At 28.9% G+C, this 20,040-nt stretch overlaps 2 protein-coding genes across 3 annotated transcripts; one reads left to right on the forward strand and one right to left on the reverse strand.

The window, feature by feature from the left end:
• Positions 1 to 1,948: 1,948 nt before the first annotated feature.
• LOC108748223 lies at positions 1,949 to 7,084 on the reverse strand. The gene is made up of 3 exons (XM_018486256.1): positions 7,010 to 7,084; positions 5,117 to 5,774; positions 1,949 to 2,289 (listed from the first exon to the last, which is right to left on the reverse strand). The coding sequence occupies exons 1-3, from the start codon at positions 7,082 to 7,084 to the stop codon at positions 1,949 to 1,951; spliced, it is 1,074 nt and encodes a 357-aa protein (XP_018341758.1).
• A 2,874-nt stretch (positions 7,085 to 9,958) lies between these two features.
• On the forward strand, positions 9,959 to 19,596 carry LOC108748264. 2 transcript variants are annotated; one of them, XM_018486306.1, is made up of 7 exons: positions 9,959 to 9,982; positions 15,224 to 15,407; positions 15,911 to 16,311; positions 17,413 to 17,724; positions 17,809 to 18,010; positions 18,891 to 19,124; positions 19,234 to 19,596. In XM_018486306.1, exons 2-7 carry the CDS (start codon positions 15,234 to 15,236, stop codon positions 19,312 to 19,314), a joined length of 1,404 nt encoding a protein of 467 aa, XP_018341808.1. In that variant the 5' UTR covers positions 9,959 to 9,982; positions 15,224 to 15,233; the 3' UTR covers positions 19,315 to 19,596. The 2 variants fall into 2 exon arrangements, with proteins under 2 accessions (XP_018341808.1, XP_018341807.1); XM_018486305.1 differs by lacking the exon at positions 9,959 to 9,982 and adding an exon at positions 10,032 to 10,133.
• The last annotated feature ends 444 nt before the right edge of the window (positions 19,597 to 20,040 follow it).

Here is a 20,040-nt window from a genome sequence, read left to right on the forward strand (position 1 = left end):
AGAACGGCAATTAAATCAACATAAGAAAGATAGTGCTATGCATAATCATAAATAAATTTCCAAGATATAACGATGCAATTAACATGTATCCTAGAAAATATTAAAAATAATAAAATTTTTATTAGAATACATTATGCTTTATTAATTTATTTTATTTAAAAATTTATTTTTATAACTATTTTATGATCTAAATTGAAACTTCATCTTATGATTACAAGTATTGCAAAAAAATCTTTAAATTTACCGATCTTTTATTTAAAAGCACATTATCACCTGTACACATAACAGTGCTGGTAATGAATAAATGGCTTCTCTATACGCTCCACCAGTCGGATAATTAAGTTGGCATCTTTGGACCGTTTCGACTATTACGTATCGTGTCAGACATAAACATCCACTATAATACCTATGAGAATGAAGGTAAATTCCGTCACGCGTGTAGACATTGCATATTCCAACAAATCATATTATTATCATTCTATAATTCAACGAAATTTCTTATCCTTCTGCATGGCCCAATCGTCCATCATGGAGATGACTATCTCGAATAATTTTTCTCGATGAATCTCTCACGAGGTGCGATTAGTCTTGTAAGGATTAAGGCAACAGCGGCAGCAGTTGCCAGCGAGTTAATTAAGAGATTTTTTTCGCACTATTACAATGCAGGTTAGATCTCGGTAAAATAAATAAACATTGGAACTATCTAGAAAATGAAAAATTGTCATGTGTATTAATACAATAATTTTTGAAAGAGTCAAATTTAATTATTTGTATGCATGTATAATACAAAATTTGTATTATAAATGCGTTTATTTTTATTGATAGATTTACATATCAAATATAATAACAAGCATAAAGATGAGACTTAATTTAATTTTTAGAATTATATTACTATTTTATAATTATAAATCTATAAAATTAATAATTTTTGCAATAAAGAAAGAGTAAATACAAATTTCGAAGTTCATTATCATCATTAACATTTTAACTACGACTTGGCTAATAGAAGTGACAATTACAAATACAAAAATAATTCAGTAAATAACTGTATATTTAGCACAAAAAATGATAAAATTTTTAATAATATCTGTTAAGAAAATAACGTGTTTTCAGGAATTATTTGACATTGTAGATAGAGAAATGCATAATAAGATATTCAAATATAGCAAATTAGAATAAAAGTAGAATTTGTTAAAATTGATTAAAGCGTGTTGTTAAAATATTTGTACTAATTATAATATCAAAATAATTAACATTTCATTAAAATTTATGAAAAAGAATCACATAATTAGTGATTCGTTTAACGGTACTTGCTTCTAAAATTACAGCTATAATTCATGCATCATCCATGAGGTCTACGAAAATACTTTTTCCTCTCATAGGTCAGATGCCGACGCAACTGAGAGCAAATCTATGCACCGATAATGTCACAGTAATGCCTGTATGGAAAATCATTCCGTATCCGAAAACTTCTATGACAAGTATGTGATTGTTATATTAAGGCAAAGCACGAGGAAGTATTCATAATTTTTTTCAAAGACATCACCGTATTGCATCTTTTATTCGCGTGCGACCGCTTCCAGCCGCGTTGACTTTTCGCGGGACGCCGGGGAACGTAACAAAGAGATCTTTTCTTGAAAAAATGTCTCACGCTACAAATTTACAAAACCACTACCTTAATGTACATATATAATGAAGCAGTATACGAATATTATATTGTAGTATCTAGTTTAACTAGTAAAAATATTTAAATCTTGAAATCTTCTATTTCTTATAAACAATACACGTAAAAATACATGTGTGTCAACGTTCCGGAGAAACTAGAATTTTTGCTCCCTAATTTTTTATTTATAAATTTTAGCTTAACTATTGCGATTGAAAACGAAAAATGTAGTCGATAATATTGCGCAACTTCAACAACTGATAATTTATACATTATATATATTATTTATCCATCTAACATAACACGCAAAACTGAAAGATACGTCGCCGTGGACTTCAAAATATCTTTGAATGTCATCATATTCAAGACCACAAATTTTCCGGCTGTCAGTTGATGAGGAATGCTGGCTCGCATTAGAATAATCTGAAAATCCTTAGCTATACTAGCCGGTAGCTCGTACCAATCGCAGTCATAAGTGGCATAACACAATGCAGTGCTCTTCATCTCCAAGTAATCACCGGCAAACGTGTAAAATGACAATTGAATCAGCATAAGGAGTAAGATGCTGGTACTACGTATAATCATAGATAAATTGCCAATGGATAACGATGCAATTAATACGTATCCTAGAAACATTAGAAACTTGCAGTTTTTGGAATATACAAGATTCAATATTTTTGTCGTATTATAAAGATTATGATTATAATACGAGTAGCTGTACATATGTTTTGGCTAAAATATCATTGTAAATTAGAATTTAAAAGTGTTTTTTTACCCTTTAAAATATGTATAACATACCTACATGTTACATCTTTCGCGAATTAAAAAATAAATATTTTTTTTTACTTGGATGCAATTTCGTACTTCGTAATATGCAACAGTAATAATTTATAGATTTCTTATATGCAAATGTTAGTCTTTTGATATTCAAATTAAAACAAAAAAATTAATCGAGCAAATGAGAAGTTACGTCGTTCAATTGTCGGTGCTAATAATCGGACTTATATAAATAGACTGCTGATTCAATGTGATACAAAGAGATGAACCTGATTTCAAGCTGTCCTTGTTTTACTTCTTATGTGCTTATGTATGCGTCCTGTCTGTGAGTATAATGTAAATTTATCCATGTAATTTATACATGTATAAGAGAACTGAAATATATCGCTGCCTACCTTACTGAAAAAAATCATAACGTTACATGATAAAATCATGTAATTAAAACATATAAACCACGTAACGGATTGTCCCAAAGTGATTTTTTTAAATTATATAATTTGAAAAATCACATGATACTACAAATAATTTCATCCATCACAATATTTCATAGTTATCGAATTTTAAAAAATTGAATAATAAAAATTGAGGAAAAAAGAACATATTATATCATGTGACTTTTCAAAATATGTAATTTTAAAATTACGTACTGATTTAGAACAATCCATTACATAATTTACATATTTTAATTACATAATTTCATTATGCACTATGTGACGTGATTTTTTTCAGGGCAGCGCTATCTTCAAAGATAGAAACAAAGTTACAAAGTAGTCTATTTATAGAAGTCTGTAGTAATAATATTTTGATTCCAAATTTAAAGTAAAAATTTCAAAATTTAAATAATTGACTTAATATATAAAGATTATGCGTTTTGCGGGTATTCTCCGTGTTCAGATCCATTCTTGAAATATTAACGTTTCGTGAACTTCGCATAATCTTTATATAGAAAGCACCCGTGGAAGCCTCAAGAATATGATTCAATTAATATATTAACTGATATCTAGAAGTTTTTGGAGTGGCTAATTTTGAATTTGAAATCAAAATTTTCAAATTTTTTAAATACAAAATGGCGGAACAAAATCATTTTATTATCATAAATGCAATTGCACAAACGATTAAGAATGAAAACAGATAGGATAAGAAATTGATAAGATTAAGAAAGGATCATATTAAGAAATATCAATAATAAATAAATGTAGAAATATGTCCTCGAGATACACATTACAATAAAATATAAACATAAGTAACAAGGACATGACCCGGTTGCGCGATTGGTATTGAAAAATCAATCGCAGCAACCTAACTGTAATTGCGAAAGTGCTGACGACCACGTGCCAATACGACAAGGACGCTTAACTTACACAAAATCGCGAAGATAAAACTGAAAGGAAGGATGCAGAAGCAGGTCACTTAATTAACTCTCGTCATGTCGATCATTTGTGACGTGGGTTGTCAGCGATTTGATAATAAAAATATTAAAGTTTATAAATATAAAAATTTATGAATATATGAAATATATGAAAAATGTTAAAGTTTTACTATAAGAATAATTTAAATAAGTATTGAAGTTGAATAAAGTTTATTAAAGTATTTAAAAATTTAAATATTGAAATATTAAAACATATAGTATTATATTTGTACTAAATTTGGTAATCAGAGTCCTTTTAGTTCGCTGATTTTGAATATAAAAGAAAAATTTTTTAAATTTTAGAGTATTTAATCTAGCGGACTTATATTGCAAAAAATAGACTAATATGCACAAAAATACATGAACACTCATAGATTTTAAATCTGCTAATTTCAAATCTAAAACAAAAAATTGTCAAATTTAAAACTATGAAATATTTCCATTTTATATAAATCAGCCAATTTTTTTTATATTGTATCCTCTTAAATTATTACTATTATTCTATTAAATTTATTAATTTATATTTGTTATCAACAAGCTTAAAAATGTTTGAATATCCGATTTCAAATGACTGGCTTAAACGTTTTTACTTCATAATATCAGGTTCGCCATTTTGAAATTAAAAATTTTTTGAACTTGTCTTTGTACTAGTAATAGCGACTTTGTAAAACTCCCTATATATCAATGTTTAAGAACATTTTATGTAAAAAAAATATATGCTTCTAGGAGTTAAAAAAGATTGAAATAAGCTTAAGAACAATTATATGATCTTTTTGTAAAATAATTAATTCATTGTCTTCAGGAATTTATAAATTTAATATAAGATCAATTTATGCTCAAAACACTTGAAAAATTTTATGTACGTAGGTGTATATACGTTTATTTATTAAATTTATAGTTTACCATAAGCAAGCTAAATAATTTGATTCTAAATAATTCAATTCTTTATGATTAATTAATTTGTTATTCTATTCAAAAATTTACTTTCATGTGCGTAATATATAATATATATACAATATATAATATCTTATAATCTAAAGCGGCACACAATGCTTATTTGTCTGCTGGATTGCTAGCTGGATTAAAATCTTGCTACCATATTGCCTGTGATGCTGGCATTATCAGCACCGCAGCCAATATGGTGGCAAGATTTTAATCCAGCTAGCAATTCAACAAAAAAAACAAACTTAAATAAAAAGTTAATCTTGTAATCATAAGTTTGCAAGAAGTCTTCAAATTTAACAGTTTCGCATTTAAAAGCATATTACCATCTATACACATAAGAGTGCTAGTAACGAACAAGTACAACAAAACGTTCGCATTGAATGACTCCTCCATACATTCGGCCAACCGAATAAGTTGACAATGCCTTTGGATTGCTTCGGCTATCGCGCGACGTGCCTCGCTAACTCGGAATTCCGATAGTTTAATACACAACGCATCAAATTGGGAACACAGATGCATGACCTGTCCAAAAAAAAAACTGGTAGTACCAAAGGTTACTATACCAGTGGTGAACATTTGCATCGCCTGAACCACCATAAACGCCTGTTGCAACGATGCAGTTTGAAATACGCAAGACTGACTTCTATTATTATCAAGTTGTCCTGTTTTCGCTGTGATCGCTGATATCGCCGTAACGGCGTAACCACTTATTATGATACCCACAAGAATGAAAGTAAGCATCGTCACTCGCGTCGACATTGTCGCATATTTCTCCATGATCCAACGAACTTTCTTATCTTTCTGCATGGCCCAATCGTCCATCATGGAGGCGATTACCTCGAGTAATTCTTCTCGATGGATACGAGGTGTGATCAGTCTTGTGAGAGCTAATGCGGCAGCGGCACCGGTTGTTATCGAGTCAAGAGATTTTTTGCTATTACAATAATAGATTTCGGTAAAATAAATGGACATTGGAACTACCTAGAAAATAAAAGCTTGTCATACATATTGTTCAATAATTGTTAAAAAAGAGCATATTCGATAATTATTAAAAAAGAAATTTAATTATTTATATTATTCATATTACATGCATAATACAGAATTTATATCATTCATACATATATTAACATGATTGCGAATTATTAAGATACTTTCTTCGTGCGCGTGCTCGCTTCTACGCGTAAAGATAAAATTAGTTTAATTTTTAGGACAATATTTTTAAGACCATAAAATAGAAATATAAAATTAATTTCCGCATTGTAGAAAATATATGAATACAGATTGATGAAATTTACTATATATTTTTATTAACATTTTAACTGCGATTTTATTGACAATTAAAAATATACAAATTTCAGTATTTTACTTCATAATTCAGAAAATAACTATATTAAACATAAAAATTATACAAGATTTTTGATAATATCTGAAGAAAGTATCGCATTTTTTAGAAACATTGACAGTGTAAGTAGAAAAATGTTTTATGAGATATTTAAATATAGCAAATTGACATATGAGTAAAATCTATTGAAATTATAAAATAAGAAAAAAAAAACCATTTTTAGTCAAAACGGATTTTGCTCACATTAATAATATTCATGTGTAAAATACAAATATTTATAATGCTAGTAGCATTATTATTAAATCGACAATCAGTTAATTTAGTTGTAAAATTATTATTTCAGTTTATGATTGCATTTCAAATTCGTCAAACCGAAAGTTATTTATAGAATTAATAATTTTATTTGTATATTTATACAACACATATAAATATTACCATAAACATTAAGATCCGCTTTAATCGAAAATGCCCTCCTCTTTCTCTTTACATTATTAATGTTTAGGAGACCCACATTTCCATAATAGTAAAACATATCATAAATATTAGCCATTCAAAGTTGAAAATTTTTGACAATTCTTGACTGAGCAGTGATTGGCTAATTCTTACGATATGTTTCACGGTTACAGTTAGAGAAAGCAGCTCTAAAACACATCTTAATCTATTTTATGTTACTTAAACTATTTTTTTTACTGAACTTAGTTGAAGCATCCCGTTAAAATATTTAAATATATCAATTATAATATTAAAATAATATTAATATCTTATTAAAATTTATGGAATATTATACATAATCAATGACTGATTTAACGGTACTTGCTTCAAAAAATACGGCGATAATCCATCTGAGGTCCATGAAGATGTTTTTCTCTCTCACAGGCCAGATGCCGACCCAACTGAGAGCAAATCTATGCACCGATAATGTCACGGTAATATCTCTATGAAAGAGCATTCCGAATCCGAGGACTACTGTCGCAAGTATACAACCGTCATATTGAAGCGAGATACGAAGAAGTATTCGTAACTTTTTCGAAGATATTACTGTATTGCATCTTTTATTCACGTGCGACCGTCTCCAGCCGGGTTGACTTTTCGCGAGACATCGCGGAATATAATAAAGAAATCTTTTCTTGAAAAAAAGTTTTACGCTATAAATGTCGTAATTTACAAAATCACTACTTTGAGATACGCAATGAAATAGCTCACAGATATTTATCGCAAGTTTCTTCTTTTATTGTAAAAATATTTTAATCTTAAAATCTTTTGTCTCTTATAAAAAATACACGTAGATATTACATCCGTAGATATACATTATCCGTATGACAATGTTATGGAAAAAGTATAATTTCCTCTCTATTTATTTATAGACTGTGAATCCATACCATATATTATACTTCAAAGTAAAACTAAAATATTGAAAAATTGCGACATCTTTATATACTGCAATATACAATTGATTTGATTTTTCTTTAACCAAGAATATATAGAATAGTAGAGATAAATTTGATCTCTGTTATATAAAATTGTATTATATTAATAAAGATGCCATATTGCATCTCTTATTCGCGTGCGATCGCGTCTTCAGTCTTCTGTCAGTCGCGTTCGCGAGATACTATAAAATGTAACAAAGAGATCTTTTCTTGAAAAATATCTCACGCTACAATTTATAAAACCGCTACCTTGAGATACGTGATAAAGCGGCACATGGATATTATATCATCTTTTTTCTCTTATAAAAATATTTAAATAAATTTTTAAATCTTCTATTTCTCAAAATAATAAAAAAATACACATAAATATATTTGTATGTCAACGTTTCGGAGAAATTTCTCTCTGATTTCTTATTTATAAATCGCGAATATATATAGCATTTTTTAAAGTAAAAACAAGATTATTAAAAAATTACAAAATCTTTACTGCGATATGTAATTTATTTTATTTTTCTTTGTAATGAAGGGCGTATACACAGAATAATAGAATTTAAAGCTTGATATAACTTTGGTATTTTAATATTAAATTTTATCCCTATTATACAAAATTTTATTATATTAATAAGGTACCGCGCGTAATCTATATTATATCTTTATTTTACTGAAAGAGACATTAGTTGCAAGATTGCCTTCATAGCTTTAAAAAATCTCATCATGTCATTATTAAAGATGTCATAAATTTGAATATGTTCTAATATTGAAGGTTTAATTCTCGAGCGAAACGAACAGGAATACCAACGAGCTATAATCGTCGGTTATTCAAAAATTGGCGACAAGTCACAGGTCATAACCGGTTAAACGTCCTTCTCGCTATCATCGTTAATCGCTATATTTTACGTTATACCGCAGTGCACAAAGATGACCTTGGCATCCAGAATCGAAGAGGCCGATGTACTTTCGTCGCGGATATACGTTCCCTAATTCTTCGCGGGGTCATCGACTGTCCGTCGAAAGAAGCTTTTATGCGTAGCGGATCCGGTTTTACCACATTCAAAAAAAAGGCATATAGTAATAGAAATTACATATATGATTATACAAATTGTATGTATCTATAAATTAATGTACATAATTGAATAAATTATTTATATATACTATAACTATTATTTACTATAAATTATATACTAATAACTTCTCAATTCAACTTCAGTTAAAATAATTATAAAATAGTTTATTCAATGATTATATATTCAAAATGTTTATTCTACGTACATTAATTTCTACATAATATAATATAAAATTTGTAGTTGTCACTTATATATATTATAGTTGCGATCATTAAAAAAACACTTCTTTTTTTCTAATTGTGAATATACAAAGCTGCTACTTCTTGAAATAATTATTCGAATCTGTATCAATGATTTTATGCGAAGTAAAAGATATCTTTACCACCATAATAAGAATTCTATATTCTTATTTCGGTACCGAATTCCTCTTTATCTGGATTGTAAAACATTTCATTGAATTCCAGAAAGGAAGTACATTGCATAGCTATCATTTACATACCGTGAACTGGATAAAAACTGGTAGAGCTAACCCGATCTCAATAACGGTAATTTTCACTACCGCATTTTCAAACGTTCATTCATTGCAATTGGCATTATTGGTGAAATATCGTTGATTAGATCATTCACAGCGTGTTGCAAAGCTATAATGTCTGCATCAGATGTTTATCCAAAGTCATTTAATGTTAATAGACTGTATTGTATTATCAGCTGTCACGCAAGGATCTAATAAACAGTTATTATTAACATTTTTTATAACGGTAACTAAAAACTGCATGTAATGAATACAATTATCATATTCCTAATTAATATAAAAAATTATGAAATAGAAAATAATACGAATTCATCAAAAATTTATAAATTCTGCAATAATCTTACAGCATTAGATAAAACATTTGCAAATTTATCTGTTTCAATATATTATTATTTGTATGCAAAATTTATTTTTTTTAATTTTCAACATTGAACATATTTGCAATTACTTAATAGATTCATATGTTTAATTGTCAAAAGAAGAATAATTCCGTACAAAAATAAATACAGCAAAAATAATTGCAGCAAAATATTATTTGCATTTAGTTTTTAACTTACTAGAAAATTGCGCTAATTTATTTTATAATATTACAGAAGACTTAACATTGCAGTGATTTCAAGACTAAATTCGTTTAATGTGTGCCACATCATCAAACGAAAATCTTAACGCGTGCTCGAGAATGTTTTGAATTTTTGGCCTGGAGACACAAGGATTCATGTAAGATAATATTCCGGTTGTGATGCAGGAATCTGCATCGAGTCGTGCTGGCGATGCATTGTATTGCCGGCTTCTACGCTCTGAAGCCAGGGGAGTTGCTCAGGTAGGTAAGTACCGTTCGACGGACTGCGTCTGACGCCAGTCACGCCACAACTTTCGTCGTGTCAGGTGCATGGGCTCCTGAGGAACCGTATACACGCGCATAGTTCGTTCGCAGTTGAACATAGGTAGTCCGCAGATTTTCCATTGGCTTTAAAGGTACGTGGAAGGAAATAAACTGCTACAAATAAAATTTTCGTTATCGTGATCGGTGATATCATTATCCCAGGTAAAAGCGACCTTTCAACCGGAATCTCCAAGCTTGGATTCTTAACATGCTTGAACGTTTACGTGTCTTTACGAGTTCATGAAATTAACGTGAAAGTCATGAAAGTAGATCATCCGAATGTGAGAACGCAAAATAAAGTGTTTAATTAAAATTTCGTGTTTTAGGGAAGCTTGTTGGTAATAAAAATGTGACAGTGGAATCAAAATTATTTTGTTCGCCTTAATATATCCCGTATTGTATACTTCTCATAATTATATCTTATACAGTTATATCTTACCTCATTTTTAGTCAATTAGTTCTTATAACTCATATCGCATGCAATTAACATATACTACTTCAACATTAAATAATAAAATGGCATTAAATAATAAAATATTTTTTATTATTCTATATTGACAAAAATATTATATCTCTGAATTTACGGTTATATTTTCATTACATTTGATACATTAGCGCAATCGCGATGTTCTCGTAGCAGTACAAGAAGCAGTTGCGTATTATTGATTGACAGATGACAGAAATTAATTTTGCGCATTCCGCAAATCAACCTTCCGTAGATGCAACTTTTCGCGAGATGCATGTAAAATTTTCCCGTCATAAATAACGGCAATTCGAGCTTCAATGATCGTATCGCCTTTCCACATTGGAAACACCATCGAACACGCTCTACTTGACTACGACTACCGTTGCTGCTGGCGCGGCCACGCGAATTTTTCAACCGGCAATTCCGCCACACGCGCGCGCGCCACGCGTGTAATTGCAATCTATGGGAGATTCGTTTGTCTTACTGATTACGTTGGAGGAGTTTACGAACTGACTGACTATATCCGCGAGATGTTAAGTAACTGTTCCGCTGCCTCGATAACTATGCGTAAGAGAAAGGACATCTCACGTGCTTGAACTTCAACTAACACATGGTAAAATGATAGTCTGGAATACTGCAACGTAAACGCCTTTATATATCTTTGTATTCTTTATATACTATTTTATCTATACATTTACATTCTAGCAGATATACTATATACATTTTATTATTTATGTATATTTATATATTTATATTATACTTATATATTTATTTATAAATTTAATTGCACAATAAATGAGATTTTCCCCAGATGGAAAACGCAGAGTTATAATAAAGTCATAATGATATTATCAGATATCACCATGATGTCATTTGATACTTAAAAATAAAGTTTAAGTGACTAATAAATAATAGGATCATAATGATGTCGATATTATATTATTATGATTTATGTGTTTTACTTGGCAGAGAGAAATCTGAAACAAAATTTGAAAATTGAAAAAAATCATAAAATTAAGAATAATGTAATTTGTAATGTACTCCCAATAAATGAGAATGATGGTTTGATAGATTTTGAAATAGATTCAGAATTGTAAAAGTATGTATTCGCGAACATTAAAATGAATCCTTTTCGATCCCAATGCATTTTTGTTCATTTATAAGAATTGCAGGGAGCACATTTCTACGCTTTTCAATCTAAAAAAAAATTCAGTTTTTTATGTGCATTGTGAATACTATTCAATTCGAAATTCTGAATAGGAAATATAGTTTTTCAATTTAATTAAGTCTAAAAAAAGTTTTCCCATCAAATTAAATTTTTAAAAAGTCAAAATGGACCATGATGGTATTAAAATACGCATTCGGATGATTCAAATGGAAATTAAAATTTTAATCCATTTTAATCTATTCTCGTTTACTGGATTTAAAAAATAATTTCCATTAACGTCAGTCAAAATAAAAAGCGCTTTTGTCCATAAAATTATCACAAAGAATACTCAAGAATAATATAATTCTATTTTAAAGTTTAAAATTTAGTCAAACCGATAACAATAACCGATAACGTTTATGTCAATACAGAAAAAACGTATCTTAAGAAAACACATTTAAAACTAAAATTTTTAGTTGCCTATATATCGCTGTTATTTACGATAATGCAACTAGTTTTAGTGATGCCTTCGGTCTTAGTCACTCAAGGTTTTCCTTTATCGGTACAACGATAAGCAAAATACTAAGTCTTGTAATTTAGAAATAATTATATAATTTTATCGCTTATTAAAAAGTTTAACCCGGTTATTATATAAATACCATTGACACATATAAATACAATAAATTAGATAACATATTCGTTTAGTGACATGCAAATATGGATTAAGATGCAGTTTAGTAACATTTTTTATGGGAAATAGAACTTTTTTTTAGCAAAATCTTTATTTTAAGTTATTTATGTCTTTTATTGGGTCAGCACGATAGTCGCATAAATATTTACGCTAATATCTATGTTACTAATTTCTTATCCACATTTGTAATATACATAATTATAAATAGATACTATTAATTTTACAAAATAAAATTATTAATATCTGTTTATAATTATGCATATTCAAAATGTGGAAAAAATGTAAAGACGATCACCAATAATATTCATTATTATATAAAAAGATAAATTTTTTTCAAATGACAAATAGTAAAATATTTACAATTAATATTATGACCAAGAGGCTAAAGTACCAATAGCTTCCTCCTATATAATTGTTCTACTTTTTAATGTCATATTAATTAAAAAATGACTAACATCTTATTAATGACAAAAGTGTCTATTGCATATTTCAAATTATTCGTTATAAAAAATTAAACCGTTATATTAAGGTCATCATTACTGCAATAATTTTTACAGAACATTTTTCGGCGAAGTGCTTCATAAATATGCCGCTGCAATTTTGAAAGCAGGTTGCTTCAGAAGCAACAATGTTAGCCCGTTAAATCGCTGACATCCTCTTATTGATAATCCACTTATTGTATAATAAAAAAAATATGCAACTGTAGGTACAGTCAAAATGATGCTACACATGCTTTGATTGCATTCTTTGATTGGTCAATTAGTAAAATTCTTTTTTCTGATTGGTCAATCAAATATTTCAAAACATTTGTAGTGAGACTTTGACCTCACTGATTTTAATTTCATTAATAAGACTATTGTTTCTTCTTTTTCTTGATCACGTGCTTTCGCGCGCGACGACATTGCAAAAATCTCACACGCGCTTTCCCTCTCGAGAATCTGAGAACGAGGTGCTTCCGCGTTTCTTACTTTTATACTCGGCTTTCAAAGATAATTACAAAATATGAAAAACAATAGGAATATACAGGATTAAATAAAAGTGATACAAGTTCTACATTCACCTGTTTTACTTCTTCTCACAAAAGAGTATGTTTTTTTTAATATAAATTCCTATTATATCCATTGATAATATCAGATTACATATTCTAACATACTTTCCTACATAATTTGTAGAACAACCGAATTAAAGTAACTAATGCTATTCTTTGACGCGACTTAATTATAAATATTGAAAATTACTTATAAAACCCAAATTACAAAAAAGGTTAAAATAATACACTATGTACAGAAAATGAAAAAATTCTATATTTTAGAGATTATTTTCATTCAATTTGAAAAAGTATTAATGTTTAATGATAGTGTAACAGAAGTAGGCAATTCATATAAATCTGTAATAAATTTCTTGCTTTTTTGTACTTTTGAGGCCATTTAACATTTATTAATGTTTACGTTACACAATATTGAAATATATTTATCAGAAAATATGACAGTCAAATCGGATCTTTATTCTTTCGACCTGCCATTCACGACTTCGACGCGTTGGGGTAACGATGACTAACAGTTTGTACCGTTAGGCCGAATCGTTATTCCAGCTGGAGAATGTCAATTTCATGCGGTTTACGGTACTCAAATTGCGCGTTAGTATACACTAGCGTTGCGCCAATCATTTATCGTCATTGTCTTCTTTCGTGACAGTTGCTACAATTCTGATCATCGAGGATACTCGATAATGATAAGCGACAACGTGTGTTCTATTATCACTAGAAACAAATTATGTTAGTATAAATTAAACAAAAGCTTGAACTTTTCTGCCTGTTTACTTAATCTAATTAAGTTTCTTCTATATTTATATTCTTTGACTTATATCGCTTCTTTACTTTAAAAACGATGCAATTAAAAACATTAATTTTCCAGAAAAAGAAGAAAACTATTTTTTGTCTTAACAGAAATTATTGTATAAAGCAAATTAAGTATTGGCAAAAAATATAATTTTAACATGATTAAATATCAATTTTTATTTCACAACTTAAAAAGCCATTTTTTTAACAATATTTTTAAACTCTTTTGAATTGTGTCGTTTTGATAATTTTTTATCAAGTTAAATTAGTTCCCCTTTGATGATAGATAGGATAATGTTTATCTAAGTCATTTATAATAATAACTCAAAGATTACGTTTTTTTTAATTGTGTCATTTTGGAAGTAATGGGACAAAATAAATTTTTATAAGTTATGGAAGAAAAAATGCATAAGAAATTATATTAAACTTCCTAAAATTATATTTGTGTATCAAATGAACATTTAAAAACACACATACAAATTGACTCTAATTAATAATTCTTCTTATTATACACAGGACATACTCACAAATATACAATTGCTTTATGTATGTATGTATGTATACTTAATATACATTTTGAAAGTAAAGGCATAATTGCATGTTTTAATATCTTATTCGCGTTTCTTTTTTTTTTGCGTGCTGACTCAATGTATTCGTCATCAGCACTTTCGTATGTCTTGCGAAAGAAAAATGTGCTTATAAGTATAATATATTAACAGTGGTAAGGCAACTAAAAAACAACGGTATCTAAGTGGTTACGACCCGAAACGTTTCCGGTATGACGCCCGCGTAAAATATCTTTGCGACAACGACCTCGCCAAAGGTTTCTCCTTCTAAAAATAACGTAACCGGAATCAGGATCCGCCATTAAGGTCAACGACCATCTCAAGGATCTCTGTTTTTGATCAAGAAGCAAATGAGGCTTCGTTGTAATCGCGTGTCATTAAATCGCAGAGAAATGCAATTGCAACGTCGAATCCCCGATGATTACTCAGCAGAAATATCATCGAATAGTCGCGCTAACCAAATGTTGTGTTACAGAAACGGGAGGATGTGGTTGTCGAGGACATCGCTCTTATTGGTACTAATCGGGCTGGCGAGCTCTGAAAAGAATAATGAGGACGATGCGTCTAACATTTTCATCGAGGAAGCTAAAAACCTCTTTTCCCATCAGTCGCTTGAGGACATGGCCCATAAGTTTGCGCATTCAGATGCCGGCAAGCAAGTATGATAAAAATTCATTTATTCTTTAAAAAAAATATACTAAAAAGATACTTAAAAATTTATTTGTAAAAAATATATTTATTTTACTGAAATAAATCTTTATTTAAATAACAAAATAAAATGTTATTTCTTGTAAATAAGTCATTTATTTTATACTTTTTACAGTTAATGAGATATATTTCACAGAAATGTATGTTTTGTTATCATAATCAAATTTTTTCATAACTAGTAAATATCAAAGAAAACATTTTATATATCATTTTTTCCGTATTTTGACTTTTTTGTTCTCTGAGTATATCTAATATTAATCAATTTCAATTTCTTTGATTTCTTTAACATTTACCATTTCGCCTTGATATCTTCTTTATCTTAATACAAAAAAATCCGTTATAAATATTCAAAATAAGAATCATTAATTGTGCTTAAAATTTTATTTTTAATTTATTTTTATGTTTACGAAATAATTGTTTAAGAATTTAAATATAAAGTATGAGAAATTAACAGGTCCGCGACATGATGTTTGAAAAAAGATCCGACACAACGGACGGTATCAGCCAGATCATTTCCGGGCTCAGTAGTTTGATGTCAGGTGGACAAAATAATCACTTATCAATGATGGGTTCATTTCTGGACCTTTTGAATGCTGGTTCGAATAAGAGATCAGCAAGAGATACGGAACATAAAGAGGAATCCGGCATAGACTGGGGCAACATAATCAGCATGGGCAGCATGTTCTTGCAACAAAATGCGAACAACGACGTAACATTGGGTCTCTTGCCAATGCTTTTAGATTCCTTGGGTCATGGAATGAAAGACAACGATGCCGGGAATAAAGATCACTCGGGACATTCTTGGTTCTTACCGCCGATATTGGAGACCATTCACATCATGTGGGAGCACTTCAGGTAGAACGTCAATTATTCAATAAAAACGCGATAAATACTCTATGTTAATTCTACGCTGTTGAAATAAGTTAAAGCAAAACAGGAAAATACTTTACGAGAAGTCCTTGTATTAATTGAAAATTTTATATTATACGAGAATGATCAGAATTGGAAAAGTTACTTTGTAAATTTAAAAGTTTATTAATTTAAAAGTAACAAGTTATTGTTACAAATTTCTGATTCTAAAAAGTAACATGTTACAGCTACAATTAGTATTAGTACAAGTCATTACTTTTCAGTTAATTCTTCAATAATTTCTTGAGTTGTTAGTTTAAATATAAGAAACTTACACATATTTCTAACATTAAACTAAATTATTTTACTTATTATACTAAATATTTGATTACGCTATATTATTTATAATAAATTAATATATACATATATCTGGAATCACAAAATTATAGGACCAAGATATTGCGTTCTAATTTAATATAGACGTTTACAAAGTATAATGATTATCAGGGATAAAGATACACTCACTAACAAAAATTATAAAACAAAGTATAAAAGTTTATTTATTTTGTTTAGTTTAAAGCAGTCATTTTCACATTGATTCTAGCGTTGTAAAAATATATTTTTAAAAATATTTACAATTACTCAACGTATAAAATAATATTTCTTTTATTTTTATCATATGTATCTCAGGAAATAAAAATATATTAAAATTCTTAAAAAATACTTCGTTTTTAAAATTTTTGTTAATAAGTGTATACTTCAATCACATCACAATTAATAATCATTGATTGTTTGCTGAACATTTCATTTTGATCAGTCTATACAATGACGAATAAATTTAATATAAAATAATCATAAAAATAATTATTAAATTAGTTACTATAGTTGCAAAAAATATAACTAAATTAAAGAGGAACAAAATTAAATTACAGTAGAAGAAAGTAACTCTAATTTTGTCACAAGTAACGTTGAATTACTTTCTAACTCTGATAAATTTAGTTATATTTTAAAGAGAATTAGAAAATATTAAAAATAATTTAATATTTATAAATAAATTTTATCGATATCTCGCTTTTTACTGTAATTAAGAATTTCTTTGTATTTTAGTAATTCGGAACTCGGGCGAACGTTATGGAAGAACAGCGGTCTCTCGACGGTAATTGCTCAAATGAGGGACGAGAATGGCGATATCCTATGGGAGAAAATCCTAGATAGTTTTGAGAGTCCTACTATACGTCGAAGGTGGGTCAAGTCGCTCACGAATTTTGTGGCTGAATGGATCTCTCACATTTCCGAACCAATAAATCAGCAACGCTACCTCACAACCGCGCAATTCGTCGGTAACAGCTTTCTAAAATCTCAGGGATTCCCAAAAACAATGATGTTCGATGCTTCAAAACCAGTGGACAGTTTCTCCAGGTTAATATGAAAATGTTTAGTTAATTAAGTTCTCTCTATTTTTTGTGAATATATCCAAAAGTCAATGTAAAATTTTTCGCTTAGATTGATAAACGGATTGACGAAGAGATATCTAAACGTAAAATTCGACAGCTCACAGTATGTAAGACCGGCGGTAGCGTATTTCCAGGAATTAGTAAGCTTGGCTTCCGAAAAAGGATTCATTATGTCCCGAATAAATGCACGAGAGCTAAGCAACAAACTAAGCGACATTATCAACAATGATATCATCGGCCCTGTTCTCAAGGTAAAACACTTTTCTTGCAGTTATACAGTTAACAATATCTTTTTTATACAATAAATTATTGCATAAACAAGTAATCTTATTTTTAATTTTTCATAGTTTTGTTGCTAAAGATTAAAACTCGATTTAATTAAAATTTGATGCTTTTTATGATTTAATTAAAATGTTGATATTTTTAAAATTTAATACATTTAAAATGTTTAGTACCACAAACAGAATTTTTTAAAATTAATATAATACAAAGAAAATAGAAATTCCGTTTATTTGCAATCCACTTATACAAACAAATTTATCTCAGTTATAAATATCCGAATTCATATAATTGAGTTAATAGGTAGGATAACAGAAGCTCGATTCAGAACTCAACTATTTTTAACTTCAATTTTTTTGAACATCAGCTTCTATTATCGGAATTAATAAATACTGGTGTGAAGAAGAAAATTAATGAACCTTTATTATCCGAATTATTCGAATATCGGAATTATTTTATTTTCTGAAATTTTTAGAAAAACAGAGTTCTACTGTCTATAAAATCAGAATCTAAAAAGTCGTAATTTTTTCATATTAGTATAATCCGTATTGCAATCAATTTGCTAATTAAAGCTGCCCTGATGAATGAAAATAAAAATCAGAGCAGAGAGAAACGTAAACGAAATTTCTAGAAGGCGAAAATTAGAATAATGAAATGTAAAAGAAACATTTGCGTTTCTTTTACATTTTGATGTTTCAATTTTCATCTTTTTAGAAGTTTCGTTTACGCTTTTGTTACTCTCCCATTACATCCGATGTACACTCTGATTTTTATTTTCATCAGGATGTTAATTAAATTTTTACTTATTTTTATATTTTAATAAATATCGATATATTATTTATTTACTTCTAGTCGTATCGAGCGTACAAATGGGCGACAAAGGTGCCGCAATGTGCTAGTCAAATCTTATGTACCATAAATGAGAAGAGCCAGCAACGAGAGGACGGCGGTAACGAGGTATTTGCACGCGTACGTAGTGCATTGCTGAGGGTAGCAAGTTTCCCTGCGGCCTGGGCAGTCAGTAATAAATTAGGTATTAATTTCTGGTCCCTCTACGGAGCCATTATGGAGCAAGAGGGATGCATCGTGAGTAAATTATAATCCTCTCTATAATTCGTTATCAGAAAGAAAAGTACATTTTAATTTACACTCTAAAGTAAAGAAAAACTATTTTCTTATTTTTCTTTGCTTTCAGAGCAAATATCCAGCAGATTGCATTGCTTTCCATGAAGAGGAGATCAGAGTGACCACGGAAAACATTCATAGCGAACTATGAGTTTAGCTCGTTAGCAACCTGTGAAAGATATTGCTAAGTCGCCTCAAAATTAGAAATACGTGTCACGAAGTCGCGTTTTTATTTATTTTATCGTATCTATTGCACAAAATAAAATACGCTTAACAAAATTATGTTGATGAATGTGGCGGAGACTTGATAGAAAGGACTATCAATGAGTGTCTCTTCAATATTTTTGTATGTACAAACAAAAAGCTATAAAGCATCAATTTTAATATTTTATGTTAATAAAACGTAACCAGAGACAAAAAACACTTAGAAGATACCGTGAAGATATTTAGAAAATGTTAACTGATGAATGTCTATGTGGTCTAATTCAAATATTTTAAAAATTTTTATAATATTTATGAATAAGTATTTGAGAACCAAGGTTCTTAAAAAGCATATGATATATGCAAAAGGCTTCCAATTTTTTTGGTTGTTTTAACGGATAATTATAATTGTAAATAAGAATCACGTTTTAAAAATAATACACTAAATATAACTAATAATTCTCTTAATGACATCAAAAAATGAAAACAATACTTTTTAATGACAGTTTTAATTATATTACCTTTTTTTTTTTAAGAAAAAAAATAGTATCATAATTATGTTATCATCATGCGCAAGAATCATTTTCCATGTTAATGTTGCAAATTGCAAAAATATCATTCGTGTGATTGGGATGATGATATCATGTGATATTTTTGTCTCAAAGAATAAATGATT

The sequence above is a fragment of the Trachymyrmex septentrionalis genome, unplaced genomic scaffold, assembly GCF_001594115.1.
Source record: "Trachymyrmex septentrionalis isolate Tsep2-gDNA-1 unplaced genomic scaffold, Tsep1.0 scaffold22, whole genome shotgun sequence".
Taxonomy (NCBI): Eukaryota; Metazoa; Arthropoda; class Insecta; order Hymenoptera; family Formicidae; genus Trachymyrmex; species Trachymyrmex septentrionalis.

Bases quoted from the DNA above. Each gene is read 5' to 3' on its own strand.
- LOC108748223 (XM_018486256.1), bottom strand. From the start codon at position 7,084: ATGCTCTTTCATAGAGATATTACCGTGACATTATCGGTGCATAGATTT. The intron at 5,775-7,009 runs GTGAGAGAGAAA...TTTATTTTCTAG, and splicing joins GTTGGGTCGGCATCTGGCCT to GTAGTTCCAATGTCCATTTA. The intron at 2,290-5,116 runs GTAATATGCTTT...TAATGTTTCTAG, and splicing joins CACTCTTATGTGTATAGATG to GATACGTATTAATTGCATCG.
- LOC108748264 (XM_018486306.1), top strand. From the start codon at position 15,234: ATGTGGTTGTCGAGGACATCGCTCTTATTGGTACTAATCGGGCTGGCG. The intron at 16,312-17,412 runs GTAGAACGTCAA...TTTGTATTTTAG, and splicing joins ATCATGTGGGAGCACTTCAG to TAATTCGGAACTCGGGCGAA. The intron at 19,125-19,233 runs GTGAGTAAATTA...CTTTGCTTTCAG, and splicing joins TGGAGCAAGAGGGATGCATC to AGCAAATATCCAGCAGATTG.